Genomic DNA, 23,049 nt, shown 5'->3' on the forward strand with positions numbered 1-23,049 from the left:
TATGGCTCGACGTTACCATTGGAACTTTGCCTGCCTCTCTTCAACTTAGTGTTCGTAGAGCACTTCCACAGTTATTAATTGAAGGGCTTTTTTTTGCCTGCCATTGCATGAATTTGTACATTGTGTGGCAAGTACAATGATATATACGGCGAGAACCTAATGAATCGGATAGTTCACCCGAAACCCCCGCAGTTGTGCGTACTGTTCATCGTTGCTTTAATCATTCTGGTCAGCTTCCCAGGAAACCCTTTTTTGTCTATGGTTTTTCCGTAGCTCTGTGCAGTCGATTCTGTACGAAGCCTTAAAGTTAATGAACAAATGATACGTGGATTTGCCGTACGGTGAAGATCTCGTCTGTTGTCGACCGGCGGTCGATGAAGCCGGCATGAGAATATTCCATGAACTCATTTGTTTTAGGTGACAGTCGACACCAGATGATCTGGGATAACATTTCGTAAACAACATTCAAAATTGTGATCGCTCTGAAGTTCTCAAATTTCAAATGGTAATCATTCTTGTAAATCTGGGAGATTCTACATTCTTCCTCCCACTCCACACACAGATGACAAACGATTGTGGGTTCATCTTAACGAGTGTAGCTGCAATAACATATCCTTATCAGCTGCCATCGTCCGCCGTGCTGAGGTAGTCCAGGTAGTCCTTTCTTCCACTGCCTTGATTCTCAGGGCCTGCGTTCTCTTCATCATTCAGGTGTTTGTCGAAATGCTGCCTCCACCTTTCGATCACCTCACGTTGATCCGCCTATAAGGCCCCGTCCATATTCCGATTCATTTCGGCTCGCTGCACGAATCCGTTGTGTTGCACCTGCTCTAGGCTATAGTGTGGCGGTCGCCGGTACCGTACATTGTTATGACGGAATATTGTAGGTGCTAGTTGACAACTCAGAGTCGATATTAGCGCCAAGATTGGTCCTGACATCGATAATGTCGGAGAAGTGCCGTCCATCAACCAGAACATGGTCGATAGCGGTGCCGTGTGCTGTGGTCATCTCCTGGTGTAACGATAAAGGAGGTTGTGTTGGAGAATAAGTATGATACGAATGACCATGTTTCTGTAGGCGACGGAATCGATAACTCGGCCGTTTTTCTTCATCAGCTAGTGAGCACTGAACTTTCCAATTCTCGGTTTGAATTCCTCCTCCTGGCCTGGGCGTTCAGGCCTTCTACGATGAGGCATTGTGACTTGGGCAGTGGACGTTCTCGCGTTCGAGCTGCGCGTGCAATGTGCCCATGTCATCATCAGTGCTTTTAGTCTAGACTAGAGTGATGGCTCTGCACGTTGATTATGTTGAAATTGAAGAATTGGTTCTTGATCTTATAGTCGATCGGCCACGGACACGTACTAATCGCGCTGTTCTGTATTTTGCCCATTACGATGAAAGCTGTCCCAGGCTCTCGTGCATTGTCGCAGCCAGTGTTGAAAATTTCATTTCGTCATATCTAAATTCAACCACCTACACTGCCGTGAATCGCATATCAGTCCCATCTTTGCTGGATTTCCTATGCAAATGGGACAGATATGCGATTCACGGCAGTACAGCTCATTTTAGAAGCTGAACCTGAGAATATGGTATATGAATAACTTGGCGGCTAGACCAGTTCTGCAAGAAAGTCACAGAAAAAAACACTTTTTTTCGAATATTTAAGGTAAATGTCAATTGACATTTTTCAAAGGTAGTCCGTGACATTTACCTTAAATATTTGAAAAATAGCGATTTTTTTCGTAATTTTTTTGTAGAACTGGTCTAGCCGCACAAGTTATTCATATACCATATTCTCAGGTTCAGCTTCTAAAATGAGCTGTAGGTGGTTGAATTTAGATATGACGAAATTAAATTAAACTAACTTTGTTTTAGAGGTTCATGTGTACTTGCAGCCATCGCATGATTCGGTTATTATTAATAGTTCTAATAACTATTTTAATTGGTTTAAAGTTAGCTAGGGACTGCTCATAAACTACGTAGAAAGTGAAAAAATAAAAAATAAAAAATAAAAATAAAAATAAATTGTGGGAATACTAAGTAAACCCAGGATGATTTTATGTATCCAAACATGGGAGTAGTAGTTTACAGCAAATAGTTTTAGTCAAGCAAATTATTGCCGTAAGCCTTATTGTTAAAACACAAATTTGGAAGACGACACTTTACTAGAACTAGCCTCCCCCATCTTCCCCCAGATAAATCTGTGATACGTTAGTTGTAGGAATTAGGAAATAATAAAAGCTTAATGCAGGGTTTTTTTTTGTAAATTTTTCCCTTTGTAGAATAATTAAATACTTGTAATAATTTCCTTGAAAAGTAAACGATTAATCGCAGCTGTAAGTGAAACAAATCTCTGCTAAGGTTTTTGAATTTGTAAAAAAAAAGTTTAATGAAGTGAAAATAAATAATAAATAAATAAATAAATAAATAAACAAAAAAAAACTAGCCTCCCGAAGAATGTGCCTATTAATGGCACATAATAGAAACAAAAAATGCTACAATTACAAAAATGAATTAATTCACATTACTAACCATCAGTTAAGTTAGTGAACATTTAATTCGAATAGCAAACAATATATTGTTTAATTAAGATGTCAATTAAAGAGCAAAACAAATGTCTAAAATAATAACCCTTAAAACTACAGAAGGATTTTTGGAATTCTTAATGTAAACATCAAGGACGAATATGGGAAACAGCAAATATTCACTCATATTTCGTCACAGATATCGATTTTATCTACACTTTATGGTTTCATTGGTATTGTATGAGTATGCTACGTTTTAAAAATTAACACATTTAGGCGAATTCTACGTATTTTAGAGTGAGCGAAATTTGGACCCATTTTGAACGAAATTTGAAACCCGTGCACAAAATTTGGCACTTTCAAACAAATCAAAACTAATGCTGTAACTATCTTGTATAATGTGAAGTTGCCTAATTTATATTTTTCTTGGAAGCTACAGTGCCAGCACTAAATATTATTGAAGAAATTAATCTGATATACCTTATGGTAAAATTTCTGTCGTTTATCAAACTTCTAGAATTCTTAAGTGCACGAAATATGGGCACCTCACGGTATTTGGCTTCCCAGCAATTTAATAATTTTGCTCAATTCCTACAGCATTGACGTCAAAGAAGCAAATAATTACAAAACATTAGAAAGTATGATGTCGTTTTTTAAAATTAGGGTGTTCTAGAAATTCAATAAAAAATTCAATTTTTAGGGTTTTTTCGGATTACAAATGAGGTAATTACACATGTTTTCATTGATTTTATCGGTATACGTTGAACTTATAGCAAACAAGTATATCTTCGTATTTGTGTCGGAAGAAACAATTTTCGATAAGTTTTAGTGGAGTTATGATTTTTTGAATTCCGGGAATAGTTAAAAACACAAAACTGATTTGATGCATCTCTTAATTTCAATGAATTTGGCTAAAATTTTGACCAGTTACTTTTTTTTGGATGCCAATCGAAACTTGGGGGTGGACTTGAGAATTAGAGAACATTTTTGAAAAAGTGGAAAAAAGGCGCACCAAAAAGGCCTAATGTACATTGAAGGTGGTGCGCTTTTTTAAATTTCCATCTATGTAGATGTTTCATGAAATGTTACTAGTGATATCCTGGTGATGAATCAACATCTTAGAGGTATCCTGGATTATCCAAACTACTCTGAAGTTGAGATATATGATTTAAATTGCTAATGATCTATCCACAGAAGTGTGCAAAATTAGAATTTTCACAATTAGTTCAGGGTATGAGTACCGTGACACCACCTAATTCCAATCATCTTTTTTTCGGTTCCTAATTCCGTTCACCCCATTTGTTTTGCATGGTGTGAACGGAATTAGGAACCGAAAAAAAAGTGATTGGAATTAGGTGCGGTCGCGGTACCATTCTTCATTGTAGCACCGATTGTTTTCGTTCAAAACAACCACAGCCATAGGAGACTATTTTCCAGAGCATCGGGGATATCTGAGGGGGCAAGAATCCATCATGATGAACACAAAAAAAAAATGTTGAAAATACCCAAAGTAATTGCCCTAGTTGCCATTTCCTTATAAAACCCTACTTGTATGCTTGATTTTTGTTCAGGGATTTCATTTGACCTTATTATAACTAGTGTGGCTGTTTGACGATTATACCCATTTATAGTGAAACAAATTGATTTGGTAGTTATTTCACAATGTCTGGAACAAACCTTAACATTTTATTTATGCAGTCGTACGTACTTACTTAAGTTGGAAAGAAGCAGCCAAGTTCCAGTGGGAACGTAGAGCCACTCAGAAGAAGAAGTAATCGGCTTAGGGGATTTGTCTCTCAATATTTAATTAACATTGTTACCATTCAGGTATCTCATATATATTCTTTTGTGCATTATTAAAATACCCTGAGTAAGTGAATCTTAAGCCTAGGAACAGTATCAAATATAAAATCAATGGCATTCGCGAGGAAGCGTACTTGACAGCAGTGTGCTTGTTTCGGTAATATCAACGACGTATACTAATATCATCAATTATATTAACCGGACCTCCGGAAGCCACTGTTGAACATCAGCAGCAGTCGATCGTAAATGGCAAAGTAAAATGCAGTCGTCAGGGCAGCTTTCAGCAGCGATGGATTTAGCCCCTTGTACAATCCACGGAGACCTTCGTCACGGCACACCTGGTAGAGGCACTGTAGCAAATGGTTGGCCACGAAATGTTTGCCAAACGTTTGACGACTCTGAGAAAATCCTTGTATCTGTAGTCGCTTCTTGGCTAGGTCTAGTGGGTAGACTATCAATTTGGTGCAGAGGCCAGCCATTCCCCCGCAAACGAATAGCTCTGTTGGCGGTAGATTTGCATTCGGTGGAAGCTGCTCTATCTGCTTCACAATGGTGCCGAACATATTGTAGAACATAAATTGACCTCCGGTTAAAGGTGCGATCTGCAACAAAGCTGGTCCTAACCCTCTATACAATCCCCGTATTCCTTCCACCCGATAGATGGTGCTGATTGCCTGGAATCCATTCTTGTATCCCTTTCCAGGATCCTGCGATATGACCCGAGTCCTGATGACATCCAGAGGCATGATGGTCAGCGCAGCAAACGATCCACTGCAAGCACCACATAAGAAATTCCTCGCTCGATCGTGTCCTTTGAGCAATTCGAGATCACGCAGTACTAGATTGAATCGTTCGTAGAACGAAAACTGTGCAACTCCGTAAACCAGCGAGAGCACCTGAGCCGGGTTATGTCCCTTCCAGAAAGCGAACAGACCTTCCTCACGGTAAATGCAGCTGATCGATTGGGCCACCGATCGATACTTGGAGGTTTCCGATCGAGTGCTGATCGGTTCCACTTGCAGCTGGAGACGAATCTTCAGTACATCCAAAGGCTGACAGATGAAACGCGTGATAACACCGGTCAGACCTCCGGCCAGGGCTGTGTAGTTGGCTCGGTCATCCTTATGGCGGTCCATAGCTGGCTTCGATCTCTATGTACAGTAATGAGCCTTATGATCGTTCCAGTGTTACATCACAGTGGATAAGATAGATGAATCGATTTCATCATATGTGGCAGCAAGGGTGATATGAATTTCTCCTTGGAGTTTGAACTAAATCGTCTCAGGTTACAAAATCAAACTGAAAAATATAATCGAATCATTAGCTAATGTTCTAAAAATCAAACTAAAATGTTTCTTACATTTTCGATCCATCAAATTGTCGTTTCTGCGACACGATCTGCGATATGATGCTTATTTACCAACAAACAAGCGATAACAAACTTCAACACTACAGGTAATCAAAATAAGACATCAATGTTTCAAGTGCAGCTACCGCTTTAATGGTTGTATTATAATCGGAACAGTTACTATAGGCGAGAATACTCAGTGGATATTTCACGAATCATTCGCTGTATTGTTAAGAACAACACAATTCAACTTTATTACGACGGCTTCCGAAGAAAACCTTTCCAAATCAAATAATCAAATAGGGTATTGTTTCTCTTATTAAGCATGTGGCTCCCATTTTCATCCTACGAAAAATAAAGGATTGTAGCTTTGTTCGTTTTGTTTCTTATTTTTGTATTTTTTGTTGGAAGTAAGCACGCATGAAAACAAAAACAACGAAATCAACCGCTGCCGTAATCGCTTGTTTTCGAATAGGCAATAGGATGAACATGGGAGCGTGAAATTACTGATGGCACACATACCCTATTTCAGAAAATCTTCCATATGTTCCTTGAGAAGTGTCACAAAGAATTCTTCTACGGAATCTGGCATGAATTGCTTCACCTCCGTGATTTTTCACAAATCATTTCAGAGATTGTTTGGGAAATTCGCCCAGGAATTACTTCAGAAATTTCTCTGGATTCAGAAATTACTCTAGGCAATCGTAGGGAGCCTATCTAACCAAAATTTTCTTCACATTTTTTTCTAAAAAACATAGGGTAGAAGCTTCAGTTTTGGCCAGTCCGGAGTTTTGGCCATAGTGCGGTATTGAGCCTGTTGCGATCAAAATCGACGTAAATTTATTTTTTACTAGTAGATCCTAATACCATATGATGATTACAGCTGCGAAAACCACACGTTTTGATTAAAAACTAGAAGAAAAAAAAATATATTTCCTTAAAAAATCAGCTCTTATATATCTATTTTGGCCAGGGTGCTTCTAATTTGGCCACTCCCATAAGAAATACACGTGATTGTTAAAAATAGAAATCAAACTTAAAAATATGGCCAAAACTGCGGCAGTGCTTCTATTTTGGCCAGTGCCACTTTTAATACAAAAATCAAGTATTGGCTTGATTTCTGCATTTTTCCTTGAAAATAGGGGTAGGCGGGGCATTATGGACACCCGGGGCAGAATGGACACCCTCAATATTTTGAAATATGCGAACTTTTTTGAACTTTTAATGAATGGAGAATATAGTCCATTTGTCTAAAATGTAGTTTCAGGAAAGAAACATTCGCAATTAAAATTATACTTGATTTTACACGAAAAAGTTGCGTCCTCCGTTTTTTGTGCATGGAAATTATAATTTTCACACCATCTAAAATAAGATTTAGTGATTAATTTATTGCAGGTCGATTAAAACTTGATATTTCTAGAACACATGCAAGTAGTTTTGCTGTATCTACATGCTTAACATGTTTATATTTTCTTCTTTATTATATCAAAAATCAAGTTTGGAAATATCTTCTGCTGCCGGGGCAAAATGGACACTCACCTTTTTGAAAGAAGCGGCAAGGGAAAAATATAACCTAAATCACAAACCAACCAAATTCTTCGATTTCAGTATATTTTCGGTTAAAAGTTCACTATAGTAGACATAGGGTGAAACAAATTGGTCATAAAACGACAGCAGTGGAAAATAGTTGTTCTAGGCACAGCTGTACATGCCGACAAAAACGAAGCTTTATCCAAAACAGCCTGAATTTAAATTAACTGAACGAAAATGAACTACTTCGGCCTATTATTCATCCATAATAGTTGTTTTGTAATGAAATGACTTTATAGGTGTAAATAATGTACGAAATACGTAAAAGTCTCATGGTGTCCATAATGCCCCATGGGGGTGTCCATTCTGCCCCGTATGCTTGAAGACGGTCATGAAAAACTAACATTTTTCATAACATTTTTTGAAGTGGATAAATCATTTTTCTTCGTGAGCATTCTTATGCAATAGATGCTAAATAGACTTTAAAAGGATACATGTATCAAAAAACTAAACTTGTTTGACATCTTGCCAGGTAAAATTGGCAAAAACCTTAGGGTGTCCATATTGCCCCGCCTACCCCTATAGATTGAAACCTTGCATCTGACACATTGGTTGTTTTCATAGGATTATTGGTTATTTTTATAAAAATGATTTTCCTTAGACTGGCCAAAACCGGTGCCCGCACCCTATCTAAAATAATTCGGTCGAGTATTCGGTCAAAAATTCCCTCACAGATTCTTTCAAAAAATCTTCCATGGATTCATTCGCAAATTTTGTTCAGGGGTTTGTTTAGAAATTCCACCTATTCTACAAATTCCACAAAGAATTATTTCAGAGCATCTTTCATGATTCACTTCTGAATCCCTGCTATTTTTTGTTAAATAAAATATTTATCCACGAATTTGAGCAGGAATTCCTTTAGGGATTCTTCCAAAAATTCGTTCAGAGATTCCTTTAGAAATTTGTTTGGCCATTTATTCAGAAATTTATCCTGAGATTGCTTTTAAAAAACTTTCAGCGATGCCAGGAGCGATGCCTTCAGAAAATATGCCAGACGTTTTCAGAAAATGTTTCATAGGGTACGTGTGCCATCAGTAATCTCACGCTCCCATATTCATCCCATTCGAAAACAAGCAATTACGGCACCGATTGATTCCGTTCTTTTTGTTTTCATGGGTGCTCACTTCTAACAAAAAATACAAAAATAAGAAACAAAGCAAACACCGCCTCAATCCTTTGTTTTTCGTTGGGTGAAAATGGGAGCCACATGCTTAACCCTTATGTGGCCGACAGGGTACCCGGGTACCCACCGCCCATTTAAAAAGCACGGTGTAGAAAAAAGCAAAAAGTTTGTCGGACACATAACGGTTAATAAGGGAACCAATACCCTACATTTCTTTAAAAATTTGTACTGGGGTTACTTTGGAAATTCTTCTAAGGATTCACCAGAAATTTCTATGGCAACTTCTAATTTCTCCAGAAATTCCACTAGGAATTCTTCCAGAAATTGCATAAAGAGTTGTTTAAGAAAGTTGTGTATTGGCTTTTGCAGAAATGCCTCCAGAGATTTCATTGAAAATCCTTCAGAGATTTTTTAACCGACAAATCCATCGGATATTCCTTTAAACCTTCTCTCAAACGATCTTTTAAGGATTTATTTCAAAACTTTCTCCGGGAGTAGCTTTGGAAATAATTGCTCCAGAGGTTTTTTTCTGAAAATATGAATTTCTGTCAGAAAATCTTCCTGGGATTTTATTAGGAATGTCTCCAGGGACTCTTTAAAAAAATATAAGATCTATTTGGGAATTTTCTGCTGGGATTCCTATGGGTCCTTCACAAATCTTTCGAGGGATTCTTTCAGAAGATCTTCGAGTGTTTTTTTTTTGTTTTATAAATTCGATCAATAATTTTAACTCCAAGGATTACATACAAAAAAACTTCCATTTTTTGATAAATTTGTCATGGAGCCTTGCTTAAATTCATCCTAAGATTTATTTCAAAAATCTTTTACGAGTATCTGGAAAAAAGCTTTTAGGGATTCTTAAAGCATTTTTTCAGAAACTCCTTTGGAAATTCCTCGTAGATTTACTTTAAAAAATAATCCAGGAAATACTAAAGAAATTCAATCAGAAATTCTTTCACAAAATCTTCTAGGGATTCCTTTAGACTTTAGAATGCCCTCCAGAAATTTCTCCAAGAACTCCTTAAGAAAGTCTTGCACGGATAGCCAAAAATGTTGCATGGATACCTTTAGAAAATACTTAAAAAAAATCCTTAAATCTTGCAAAGATTGTTCCAGAAATTCATCTAGGAATTTTTTCAGATTTTTTTCATAGATTCCTTCAGAAATTTATCTAAGCATTCATCTAGAAAACCTTTCATGAACTTTCTCAAAAATACTCCATGGATTTTTTTTAAGATAAAGATTCACGGATATATTAAAAATCAGAAATTCAGAAATCCTTCAAAACTTCTAAACTCAGAACTTCAGAAACTTTCTAAAGATTTTTCTCCAAAAATTACTTTAAAAATTCTACAAGAGATAATTAAGAAAATACCCAAGATTTTTTCACATTCCTTCAGATATTCCTTCAAGACATTTCTATTCCAGAAATTGCACCAAGAATTTCTTAAGGAAGTCTTAGAAAATCCTCCAAGGATTCCTTCAGAAATTTTTCTACGGATTCTTTCAGAGATTCCTAACTATTCTTACTGAAAGGCTGGAAGACATTCTTGCAGAGATTCCTGCATAAATTCACACATAGATTTCATCGGTAATTCCGCCGGATATTCCCCTATGTATTTTCTTAGAAATTCTCCCAGGATTTTCTCCAAGCATACCTCTTGGAGAGTGGCCAAATTAGAAGCACCCTGGACAAAATAGATATAGGGTAGAAGCTTCAGTTTTGGCCAGCCCGGAGTTTTGGCCATAGTGCGGTATTCAGCCTGTTACGATCTAAATCGGCATACATTTATTTTTCACAAGCAGATTCTAATATAATATGATGATTACAGCTGTGAAAACCATACATTTTGATTAAAAACTGGAAGAAAAAAATATATTTCCTTAAAAAATGAGCTCCCATATATCTATTTTGGCCAGGGTGCTTCTAATTTGGCCACTCCCATAAGAAATACACGTGATTGGCCAAAATAGAAACCAAACTTAAGAATATGGCCAAAACTGCGGCAGAGCTTCTATTTTGGCCAGTGTCACTTTTAATTCAAAAATCAAGTATTGGTTTGATTTCTGCATTTTTCCTTCAAAATATAGATTGAAACCTTTCATTTGACACATTGGTTGTTTTCATAGGATTATTGGTTATTTTTATAAAAATGATTTCCATTTCCTATTTTCTTCACCCGCCGTAGAAGCCCTAGATTTCTACCGCAGCGCCTTGTCTCTTGCAATGGTGTAGACATTTCGTGGTCTCCAAATGTCGACTATCTGGATGTAACGCTGGACCAAAAGCTGAAATTCAACTGACATGTGAACAACTGTCTTCAAAAAGTCGACAAACTCATTAGAATGTTGTATCCGCTTGTCAGAAGAGGATCTCGCTTGGATTCCAACATCAAAATCCTTCTATACAAAACCGTTTTCCGGCCTACGGTTTCGTATGGGTTTCCTGCTTGGTACGACTGCGCCCTCGTTCACCGGAAGAAAGTCCAAGTCAAGCAGAATCGCTTGCTCAAGATGATTTTGGATCTGAGCGCCTTCCATCCAACGGCAGAGGTACACCGTCTTGCGGGAGTGGAGCCAATCGACGACTGGTTCCGGAGACTCATTCCCAAATTCCAACAGAGCTGCGCCTCATCTTTAAATCCTCTATTATTTACAAGAGTTGGCCGCATAGTCATGTGATATTAGTATTAAGCTTTTCTCTTCTATAACATTTCCTACGCTACTTCAAAGGTTTTTTTTTTCTAGATTTTTTCCTTTTTTGTCAAAATTGTTGCTAGTTGTTTGTTAGTTTTCGTCAGAGAAGTGCTTGGTCTATGTTATTGTTGTAAGGTATCCCAAATTTCAATGTTCAACTCCTGTATTTGTTAAGTTAGAAATAAATATTGAATTGAATTGAAATAAATTTCTGCCGATTTAGATCGTAACAGGCTGAATACCGCGCTATGGTCAAAACTCCGGACTGGCCAAAACTGAAGCTTCTACCCTACGGCGGAGTGCAGATGGAAGACGGGACTTGGAGAAGGCGAATGAACCACGAGCTGCATCAGCTGCTGAGAGAACCAACCATCGTCCATACCGCGAAAATCGGGAGGCTACGGTGGACGGGTCACGTCATCAGGATGTCGGATAGCAACCCGACTAAAATAGTTCTCGAGAGCCATCCGACCGGTACAAGAAGACGTAGTGCGCAGCGAGCTAGGTGGGTCGACCAAGTAGAGGACGATTTGCGGACCCTTCACAGAGTGCGGAACTGGAGACAAACAGGTACCGAGTGGAATGGACACGGCTACTATGTACAGTTGAGGCCACCCCGGCCTTAGCCTGATCGGTAAGGTAAGTAGGGTAGCATTTCAACCTTTTTTCGGCTGTTCGAGTCCGTATGAAGTTGATCATCAATACTAACTTCTTTTCTCGATCAGCCTAGATAGCTGTGTAGTGTCGGTAGCGATTGTCTCAATTGGCTAAGAATAACACTACGGACCGCCTGTTCCGGTGGTAAGAATCCACCAACAGCTGACCCCTAATTCATGGTGTGATGCGGCTTTATGCTTACCGTACCTAGGAATGAATGGCTAGGGGGGTCTAATAAAAACCTAATTGCTAACGGAGCCTGTGGAGTACCAGGGCACCCTCCACAGTATGTAGCCCTTACTGCGCTAACCGGAGCAATGGTGCAGTGGACCTTGTGTTCCTCCGAGACAATCAGCTGCCCTTCTTTAGTCTCACTTGAGGCTAAATAAGGGCGGGATTATGAAGATGTTGTTAATTAGTTTAAATTTTCACCTATATGGTTTCGCATTATGCGATTTACACAGTGTATTCTGTGTATCCTCGCCTTTGGCGTTTTCCAATCGATACCGATTTGGTTTTATTGTTGCTTTTCTTTGTTGTGCTGTTGTTGCGAAGAGTTTAATCTTACCTAGTTTGGGTAGTGGCTACGGTTAGGATAGCTCAGATCAATCTTCAGCATAAAAGAACAGCAACGATCAATCTTTGCAGACTTATGCAAAACGGTACAGCCCAAGTGGCCTTGGTACAAGAACCTTACTTTCGTAAGGGAAATTTTTATCTAGGAAACCTTGTGAACCCGGTGTTTGCCACTTTCAGTAAACATGAAATGGCAAACTCACGTGTCATGCCTCGAGCCTGTGTGCTTGTCAACAACGCAATAGTTGCTACACTCATCTCTGAGCTAACCACCAGAGATGTATTATCGTCGCACCACCAAATCGAAGTCATCGCTAGAAGCACATGCGAAGTTGCAGCTGCGACGTAAATTTGAATCTATTTTTTCTGTTGCGCATCATTATGCTAATTAAGAGCAACAATATGCACTAATCCAAATTGAGTTGCGACATTTCTAAGTAGGTTAAAAATCAATTTTCGCACGTTCGGTCACTTCGTATTTCAACCAAAAGCATAATATGTGCTATCACAATTGATGTATCTGTTGGAAACCTCAACAGGAAATACGTCTATTGTTCTGTGTATTTACCGCATGATGAATCATCATCCCCTACGGATGCTTTCAAACAAGTCATCGCATACTGCACTTCAAAGGCCTTCCGCAGTGATGCTAATGCTCACCATATCATCTGGGGCAGCTCAGACATCAACTTGAGAGGCTCCAGTTTGATGGAGTACTTAAGTAGTACAGATCTTGCATTACTTAACATAGGCAACCGCCCAACCTTCATGGTATCTGCCAGAGAGGAAGTGTTAAATATAACGCTTTGCTCTAGCAGAATTAGTCACGAGCTGACCAATTGGCATGTGTCAGATGAAGAATCTTTATCTGATCATCGCTATATCTTTTTTGAACATTTAACTGTTACTTCGCAAACATTGCGTTTCAGGAATCCTCGGTCAACAAACTGGAATATTTTTACTGATTTGGTTGCGGCCAAATTTCATGGATACTCACCATCCATTGACACTCCAAGTGATTTAGATGATGCCGTTGATACTACAACGACCTTCATCATGAAAGCTTTTGAAGAAGCATGTCCTCTACGGTCTGTGAAGATCACAAGAGGGTGGAACTCTGATCTGGCGAAACTCAGGAAACAATGTAGAAAGAGTTGGAACAGACGACGTTCGGCTGGTTCGGAGGCTTTCAGGTCGGCTCGCAAGGCCTACAGGAAAGCTCTCCGGTCTGCTGAACGATCCGGCTGGAAAAACCTTTGTACAAATGTTTCCAGCTTGAGTGAAGTCAGTCGGTTAAACAAAATCCTTGCGAAATCTAAGGATTTCCGGGTGAACGAACTTCGTTTGCCAAATGGCGATCTGACTTTCTCTGATGAGGAAGTTCTGGAATGCTCATCAGCACACACTTCCCTGGATGTGTGGATATTACATCTTCGAATGAACCTGATGTCTTTTCTTGTAGTTATGATTCTTTAGCTTTGGCTCGGAGTATTGTAACTATAGAATCGATTGAGTGGGCTCTTAATAGCTTTGCTCCTTTCAAATCTCCTGGGGCAGATGGGATTTATCCTATTTTGCTTCAGAAGGGATTTGATTATTTCAAACATGTTTTGAAAAAAAACTACTTGTTTGCAGTTTTGCTACATGATATATTCCCAAATCCTGGAGGGATATTACTGTAAAGTTTATTCCGAAAGTGAGTCGTGCGTCGTATGAAGAAGCAAAGAGTTTCAGACCTATCAGTTTGACCTCTTTTCTTCTTAAATGCTTAGAACGCATGGTGGATCATCACATCCGTGATGTTTATCTGGCCAACGTGCCTCTTCATGTGAACCAACATGTCTACCAATCTGGTAAGTCCACTGTGACTCTTTTACACAAGGTTGTTTACGATATCGAGAAAGCATTGGCTCAAAAGCAATCTTGTTTGGGTGTTTTCTTAGATATCGAGGGTGCCTTTGACAACGTGCCTTTCGATGCCATATTGGAAGCCGCACGGAGTCATGGTATATCTCCAATGATTTCCAATGGGATTCATCAAATGATCAAAAACCCATATCTCTTCTAGACATTGCGTCTAGCAGGGATTAGGAAATTGAGTGTTTGTGGATGCCCCCAAGGGGGAGTCTTATCACTGCTTTTGTGGAATCTCGTAGCAGATACGCTATTGAGGCAACTCAATAATAGCGGTTTTCCTACTTATGGTTTGCCGACGACTACCTAACATTGTTAGTTGGTATGTGCATCAGCACCCTTTTCGACCTGATGCAAAGCGCCCTTCAGGTAGTTGAGGGTTGGTGTCGCCAAAATGGCCTTTCGGTTAATCTGAGTAAAACATCTATTGTTCTTTTCACGGAAAGGCGAAACCGCAATGGCGTTCGACCTTTGCGTCCCTTTGATTCTGAAATCGATGTGACTGAACAGGTGAAGTACGTTGGAGTCATTCTTGATTCCAAGCTTTCCTGGACACCTCACATTGAGTTCAGAATCAAGAAAGCTTGTAGGCCTTCGGGCAATGCCGGCGTACTTTTGGTACAACTTGGGGTCTAAAACCCAAGTATATCAAATGGATTTACACAACTGTGGTTCGGCCAATATTGACTTATGGATGTCTTGTGTGGTGGCAAAAGGGTGAAGTGAGAACGGTCCAATCAAAATTAGGCCATCTCCAAAGGATGTGCTTAATGGCGATGTCTGGAGCGTTCTCTTCAACTCCCACGGCAGCGCTCGAAGTTCTCTTTGACGTTGCCCCACTACACATTCATCTCAAACAAGAAGCACTTCCTTGCACTTACCAGTTACGGGTACTCGGTCTACTAGAGGAAACTCCTGTGAACCGCACATCAACACACACCTTGTTGTTTTCACTTCTGGTAAATTGGGGCAAAATTGTTCTTGCTCCAAGTGATCTTACAATTGCTTGTAATTTTCCATATAGGACATTTTCCACGAAATTCCCTTCCCGGGAAGAGTGGACATCTGATTATCTGGAAAGAAGTATTTCAGACGGCATCGTATGTTACACTGATGGCTCCCTTCTCGAAGGTCGAGCAGGTGCTGGTGTTTATTCTCGTGAGCTAAGGCTGTATCAGTCTTACTCACTTGGTAGACACTGCACCGTTTTTCAGGCCGAAATCTTTGCTCTTATGTGTGGAGTGCAATCAGCACTTCAGCAGCACGTAATGGGCAAAGTAATATACTTCTGTTCAGATAGCCAGGCTGCTATTAAAGCACTTGCTTCGGCCAACTCCAGGTCGAAGATAGTTATCGCTTGTCGAACTCAAATCGAGAAGCTGAATTCAGCAAACGCTGTTCACCGTGTATGGGTACCTGGCCATTCTTCCATCGCTGGAAATGAATTGGCTGATGAGTTAGCTCGCACTGGAGCATCACATGACTTCATTGGCCCTGAGCCAGCTATTCCGGTATCCAAGTGTTGGGTACAGCTTCAGATTGACACCTGGGCTGCCACTCAGCACAAACGATACTGGAATAGTTTGGAGTCATGTCGTCAAACCAAATTGTATAGTGCTGAGCCATCTCTACGGATGGCGAAGTATCTAACTAATCTGTCAAAGCAGAATTGCAGCATGCTGGTCAAAGCATTGACTGGCCACTGCCGACTCAGCTATCACATGGTGAATATTCAGCAAGCTGATTCATTTGCCTGTGATAGCTGTGAATCCGATTATGGAACTTCGTATCATTTGATATGTAATTGTCCAGTTTTCGCGCAACTGCGTTTCCGAGTATTCGGTAAACACTTATTAAGTGAAACTGACTTCAGATAACCTGAATCTTCAGGATATTCTGTTGTTCTTAACCCGCTGTGGTAAAGAGCTATAGGCTCTCTTTCGCTTTATGCGTTATTACAGTGCCCTTTTCAGGGCGCTGCACAGTGGCCGGAAGCCGGACAAAACCTCAAAAATCGACTTCAATATTTTATTTTTCTAATATTTTTCTTCCATTATAGATACTTCAACTAAGAAAACCCCAAATTTTCAAGTCATTTGGTCGAAAATCGAGTCTTGTAGATTTGTTCGAAGTTGAAGTTTTATGCGCCACAATATTAGTATTTATTGTCTTCATTTTATGAGCTTCCTTCATGAGTTCGTTGTAAAAGTTAGGAAGACTTGAATAATGTGACAATATTTTTTGTGTTTTTGGGTATGAATAACCATTACATTTCAGGGACTGTTTGGAATTCAATCACAAAATTATTTTGTTTTTACAATATGCAAACATATTGACTTTTATGAAATTTTGGAGAAAAACTTCGTATTAAAGAGATCCAGTACTTGTTTAGGAAACATCAGAAAACAACGCCGTATCCCGGATCTGACGTGCAATTTTGTCTAGTTTTTGGCTATATAGGTCACTGTTTGCGCATTTTTGCGCTAAGCGCGAAATTTTTTTTTTTTCTGTCAGGTCACAATGGAGCCGCATGGTTGTGGAGGAAGTGATATTGTTTGAAGTTTCAATTTTATCTTAACATAGTTCAAATTGACTTCAGAATACTAACAATTTAGTGTAATTTTCATTCTTGTAAGAGACTTTCACCATGTCAGATGGTCATAAGGGGAGGGGGGGAGTTGTTGGTTGGGGGGTTTGGGGTCTGATAATGTAATGGCCACAGCTTTAACATTTTTTCAATTATTTTTTTTAAATATTATTTTATTTTTAGATAGAAAAATACAAGAAGGTGGGTGCTCCAGTTAAAAACAGTAAGCTGGAGAGGAAAGGAGTGATGATTAAATATGAATAAGACTTTATTTTCTTAGACACTACCCACATGTTGCTTCACCAGATACACTAACTCCTTTAATCTTCAAAATAAAAGGAAGACAAAAACAACCGTGAAAAACAAGTAAAAATAACTACAAACCGTTGCTCATTGATTTTCTTAAACTGGTCGTTTCTTCGATTCATCTTAATCGTTAGAATTGCTCAACAACCTTGGAAGCAATCTCTTCACGAACTTCTATCGAAGTTTCAATATATAGTGACACAAATTCGTTGACATCTACGTGTTTCTTTTCTACACGCACATCGCTACAGTTCAAAGCAACAATCATCTATAAAATACTAGCTGTCCCGGCAAACTTTGTCTTGCCCGGTTGTGGTGGTTTGACAACTGTTGAGGTCATTGCAGCACCGCACTCTAGATTGGCTCTATTTCGATCGTGTTGATTTTTTTTTCTCAACTCATGAAAAATCAGTAATTTCACGATTTTCCTACTTTTTTATTTGATTTTCTTAACTTTTACTACTTATAAACACAGCCACCATGAAAACGAATCAAACCATGCTAGAGTCATCCTTATCGGTTCAGCCGTTCGTGACTTTTGTTGCCTCAAAGGGACTTCAAACTCATTTATATATATATAGATAAAAGGAATTCACTAACGGCGTTAAACGCTACGTTAAATATTTTTTCTGCGTAAACGTCGCGATCAAAAAGGCAATCTTTGAATATTTTAATCGCAGTTTTATGAAACAAACATTTTACGCTCTTTAGTGAAACCCCTTAAATTGTTTTTTTTTTTTTTAAACTTGAAGATTTATTGTATGTTATTCATGCAGTTTCGTTAAACACATTTCTACTGAACGACACACAGAGTGATAAAGTTTTTGAAAATATTTGCTGGAACTGTACTGTTCATAAATATGATAACCGATCTCTGATGATGGTTTATCAAAAACTCCCTTCAATATTGCGAATATGAATTGCCAATTCTTTATAGATAGGGTTGTTTCGGTTGCTTCGATAAGTGAAAGCAGGGATCGATGTACCTTACAACCCAAACTCGTAAGAGCATATATGTAGTTGTTGAAACGAGATTGATAAAAAGCTGTTCAAATTTGACGCAGTTCACTATATTAGACTATCTGACCCCATAACGATTGAATTAACACACCTCCGTGAACCCACCGTAAAATGTCACGTGGTCTATGAGCTTGGGCAGTCCCTAAGAATATACCACGTCTTGGTGTGTATTTGAATTGATCCATTGAAAGAAAACGTAAACGATTTGTTCCAATGAGTTTTGTAGTTTTAAAGATTTTGGACCAACCTAACAGCAACAAATACACAATTGTAGTTTATTTCAATACCAATACATGATTTAAGAACCCCCAAATTAAAAGGTTAATCAAAACCTACGTTCAGAAAGCACATCGTGATTTTTTTTTTACTCCCCTGTTGGGGAATTTAAGCCACTGCGTCCAATAAGCTGAACTTTTGTGGCATGTCCCGTTTTGATATTCGCATCTAGCCAGCTAATTACCATGTGTCAAGTAATCAGCTTCTGCCACGACGCGTCGTCTCCCAGTCAGGTGCAATGGAATTAATAGACCCCAAGACCGAGCACATCGTGATAGTTTACTATCGATTATTTTTACATGCTTTCCATAATCAGCAGACATCAAAATTTTGAACCACCCTAATATAGTAAAATCAAAATATATGATAAGTTCCATATCAGAAATAGATTTAGGGAACTAAAACCATCATAACCTGTGAATTTTAGCAATTTCGGTTAACATTTGAGGTTTTGTCCGACTTTTGTATGGAGGCCCGCCACTGTGCGCTGTTTGAACCCATTGTGGTACGCTTGTGCGTTAGTACCCTCTTCCAGGGTATTTTTCCTATTTCCCTACCTGCCCTTATCCCCATCCTTATCCTTATTTCTTTCCTTTTCCCTCAGGTAGATGATGAAATAGGCTGTTATTTTGGCGATGGCACAAATGTCCCAAATGGAGGATAACGTGCCTCTGGAGCCGGCCTTCTGATACCTGATGTACAGCTGAGGTCACCCCGGCCTTAGCCTGATCGGTAAGGTAAGTAGGGTAGCATTTCTACCTTTTACGAACTAAGACAGCAGTTCTGGGAGAATCTTATTGTTCATCATTAAATAGTTTTCCTATTTGGTGTAAAAAATCCAAGAATCTTTCGTTTATTTGTCCTAAGCTCTAGAATAAACTCCACTTCTAGTCTATCTTTTTTAAACATTTGACTCAACAGAGCAGAAGCATCTTTTGCATGATGAAGGTTTACCTGTACAAACTTCTTTTTAATGAAACTTTGCATATTCCCACTTTTATTAAGGAGAAACATCAGAGAATACAAATATGGCTGCCACAATGGCCGACTTGGACCCCCACTCACGTTTTCAAGAGCACCAATCTTGAAAATTCGTAAACAAATAAGGGCAAAATAGTGCCGAGGGTGCCGTGGTACTTCACAGGCACCGTTAACGGTTAGGTTTTTATCAGACCCTCTAACCATCAATTCCTAGGCACGGTACGCATTAAGCCGCTTGACACCATGAATTAGGGGTCACCTGTTTGGTGGACCACCTCATCAGGCAGTCCGTAGTGATACTCTTAGCCAGTTGAAGAAACTGCTACACGACTGTCTAGGCTAATCGAGAATAGAAATTAATATTGATGATCAACTTCTTTCGAAATCGAACAGTTGAGAGTGTAGATTAAACAGTATGTAATGCAAGAGAGGGATTTTAACTCTGCATCTACGTTATAATTTGGTGGAGGAAGAGATACCTTAGCTTGATTGTACCTATTGCTAGATTTAACATTGATGTATCTTTTATTCTCATATTTATTCTATTTTTATCGTTTTAAAACTGTCGATAGAACGCAAACGTTTTTCGATTGGTCGATAACCAAAGCCGGTCCTGCTTTTTCTAGCATTCGTCAATTTGTAAAAAAAGATTCAATTTTTCTCAGAAAGTGCAATTCGATTCGGGTTTATCTTAACCCCGATATCCATTTTGTTCCTACTTACGCAACCATTCTCCTTGCTGTTCACAACGAACCGTTTGGGAATCACGCTGCGGAAGTAATTTTTCAACATTTCTTGTGCCGGCAGCACGAACCGCCTCATCTCGATCCGAGCCGCCGGACCGGCCGAACTAGTCATCGTGCAGGGCTTACCTTTCGCCGCTGTGCTACCCTTGGTCCAGTATCGCATATTGATGGCATCGATGTCGTCACAGGGCTCCAGTTCCGTGCGCTTAGCGTTCTCTTGTATCTTCTTCTGCCGGAGTATTTCCTTGTACACCAGATACTCCTCGAGGGCTTCTTCGTCATCCGTGGAAATCCAATCCGGGTCGGTGCTCATGTCTGATGATACTGTGTCCTGAGAATGAGAAACAAATATCTAGTCTTTAGAGACTAAAATTATCAAAATCCTTACCGCACAGCTGATAGTTTCCATCGACTGGTGGAAATCTTTCTTTCCAGTTCCATTCACCGATTGTGCTGTCGCCGTACCGGTTTTTTCTTCCACGCAAAGTTCCGATACGTCCATTGCATCCGTTGAGTAGGTGCAGTCGATCAAATCCGAATCGGATACATCTGCATGGTGCATTAAACCGTAGATTTCCTCCTCTTCATCGAGATCTTCACAATCAGAAATATCTATTATAGTGTCCAGATCATCGTCGTCAGTCGAGTAGTCGAATTCCGAATTGTCTTCCGTGTCGGAACAATCTCCGGTCTGCATGGGGACCATAATTTTCGGTTGTTCTTTCACCTCTCGTCGTCGTTTGTTTCCGTGAGGAGTCATATGCAAACTGGAGAAAATATAACAAAAACATCAATCAGTAATATAGAGGAGCGTTCTTGGCTCGATAAATATAACAAAATACTTACCTAAACGGCCTAAATAAGGAAGGAGAGGCAGTTAAGAAACTGTTTCTAAAAACGGAACGGTCATCCATCAGGCATCACGGGCATCACAAAGGTCAGAGCTGATCAGAGGAAGCGCTTCTTCTTCTTCTTCTTATTTCTGGCGAGCCGACACCGTTCGGCATCAGCTCTAGTTTAACGTCCGCCTATTTCTGGTACTAAGCCTAAACACGGACGGTCAGGGAGACATCCACACACACCTGACACCCTACATATCGAACCCATCAACACATGGGCCGGGACCTACGGCTTTACTTCCTATCCGAGGGAAGGCGTGATCAGATATTTTTGTCTCAGAAATACCGACGGCGTCGACTAGGATTGAACCTAGACCGACTGGGGTGAGAGGCAACCACGCTTACCACTACACCACCGACGCCGCTAGAGGAAGCGCTGAAAAGTTGCGCGCGCGAAGAGAATCATTCGAGCAAAACAAGAATCAAGATGACAGAACAACAACAAAGAGATTGTCACTAGGGTGTACCAAAACTACTCGCGATGCAAAAAACAATGTCTTGCGGTTAAATCTATAGAGCTTGCTGACGTTTATTCACCTCTCTCTTTCAAGCTTGCAGGCGGGATAGGATTTGTTTTCATCGGGAAACCTTTCCTGATGACAACAAATCCTATTCCGCTTGCATGTTTGAAAGCGTGAATAAACGTCAGCAAGCTCTATATTATCTATCCGGTTGGAATCAAGACAGACATTCGATCAAAAATTGCCATTTGCTTGGTCCACAAGTGTCGCAACTGTTGCATCTAGTGCGCTTAGAGTGACTGGAAGGGAGAGTGGCGTCAATGTCAAAATTGGAACAGCGATCATCTGTCAAATCCATACAAATTCCCGTTCCAAACGAGCAGGAGACCTGTCAAAATTGGAACATGACGCCACTCTCCCTTCCAGTCACTCTAAGTGCGCTGTGTTGCTGACAGCGACGGGAAGGATGCGCACTACTTTTGACATGATTCGAAAACGTCGCGAGTTGGATCGCGTCGCGACTCGATTGTGCGACGTCCGGTTTTGGTGGCGGCCCGACAATATATATAAAAATGCAGCGGGATACGTGAGACCGCGCATAACTTGCGAACGGATGGCCCGATTTGGGTCGTCTAAGTTTTGTTCTGTTAGTTTTCACCCAAGGAAGGTTTATGAGCAACATTAACGGCGGCTACTATTCGAGCAACCCGCGCAGCGCTACCATTTTGACTTAACCACCCTTTTCCACACCGGTAGCAATCAAATTAATCACCCTGATTCGTATCGGGAGGGCTGTCATATTCGCATAGAATTTTTAGCAGCGCAACTGTCCCGCTACTATATTTGGTCACCCACCCATAGCGCTACTATTTTGCGAGCGCATCCAGCAGCGACCGGTAAAGTTTGCTGCAATGATGGAGGGCTGCCAAACGGGGTATAGAAGCGCACCGTTAAAGGTGCTCTAAGAGCACTGTTGGCAATCAAAAGCGCAGTGGACACAGTTCCCTATAACCGACCGTACAGCAGTCGTCCACCGGGATTAGCGTGATTGAAGAAAATAACAACACCGAACTCGTTTTCTTACGCCTCTATATCCCTTTCGTGACGAACCAGCACAATTGTGCTGTTGAGCGGTAAAAGTTTTGCATATTTTTTCATCTGTTTAGACTTTGTTTCATTAATGTAAACTGTTTCTGTAGTTCAGCCATTACTTATACTTGTTTGTGTGTAAACAAACTTTTGTTTACGTTGCCTGTGAGATTTACCACAACAAGGTAAACAAAAAGTGGACAAAAGCCGTAAAACATGAAAAAGTTTTATCTGTCGCATATTTTTATTGTGTTTCCAGTTCAAAACCGAATTAGCGACATTTTTTCTTTTACTTCCGCTGCTTTTGCCTTGCGTTATACACTATGTCGGAAGTGGGGCGCTGTATAGAATACCAGGTGTACAATACAGCGCCCCACTTCCGACATTGTGTTTAACGCAAGGCGAAAGCAGCGCAAGTAAAAGAAAAAATGTCGCTAATTCGGTTTTGAA

General features: G+C 39.8%; 2 protein-coding genes across 2 annotated transcripts; both read right to left on the reverse strand.

Moving 5' to 3' along the window:
• Window positions 1–4,348: 4,348 nt before the first annotated feature.
• On the reverse strand, window positions 4,349–5,859 carry LOC109405168 (mitochondrial thiamine pyrophosphate carrier). Its single transcript, XM_019678188.3, has 2 exons — window positions 5,690–5,859; window positions 4,349–5,628 (listed from the first exon to the last, which is right to left on the reverse strand). The coding sequence occupies exon 2, from the start codon at window positions 5,463–5,465 to the stop codon at window positions 4,524–4,526; it is 942 nt and encodes a 313-aa protein (XP_019533733.2). The 5' UTR covers window positions 5,466–5,628; window positions 5,690–5,859; the 3' UTR covers window positions 4,349–4,523.
• Window positions 5,860–19,546: 13,687 nt separating this feature from the next.
• Window positions 19,547–20,999, reverse strand: LOC109405126 (uncharacterized). The gene is made up of 2 exons (XM_062848947.1): window positions 20,539–20,999; window positions 19,547–20,481 (listed from the first exon to the last, which is right to left on the reverse strand). Exons 1-2 carry the CDS (start codon window positions 20,908–20,910, stop codon window positions 20,056–20,058), a joined length of 798 nt encoding a protein of 265 aa, XP_062704931.1. The 5' UTR covers window positions 20,911–20,999; the 3' UTR covers window positions 19,547–20,055.
• Between the last annotated feature and the right edge of the window lie 2,050 nt (window positions 21,000–23,049).

The sequence above is a fragment of the Aedes albopictus genome, chromosome 2 (genome assembly GCF_035046485.1).
Source record: "Aedes albopictus strain Foshan chromosome 2, AalbF5, whole genome shotgun sequence".
NCBI classification, from domain to species: Eukaryota; Metazoa; Arthropoda; class Insecta; order Diptera; family Culicidae; genus Aedes; species Aedes albopictus.

What these genes read in the sequence shown, in the direction of transcription:
- LOC109405168 (XM_019678188.3), bottom strand. Translation starts at nt 5,465, where the DNA reads ATGGACCGCCATAAGGATGACCGAGCCAACTACACAGCCCTGGCCGGA.
- LOC109405126 (XM_062848947.1), bottom strand. Translation starts at nt 20,910, where the DNA reads ATGACTCCTCACGGAAACAAACGACGACGAGAGGTGAAAGAACAACCG. An exon ending in TGGAAACTATCAGCTGTGCG is followed by an intron (nt 20,482 to 20,538) that starts GTAAGGATTTTG and finishes TCTCATTCTCAG; the next exon opens with GACACAGTATCATCAGACAT.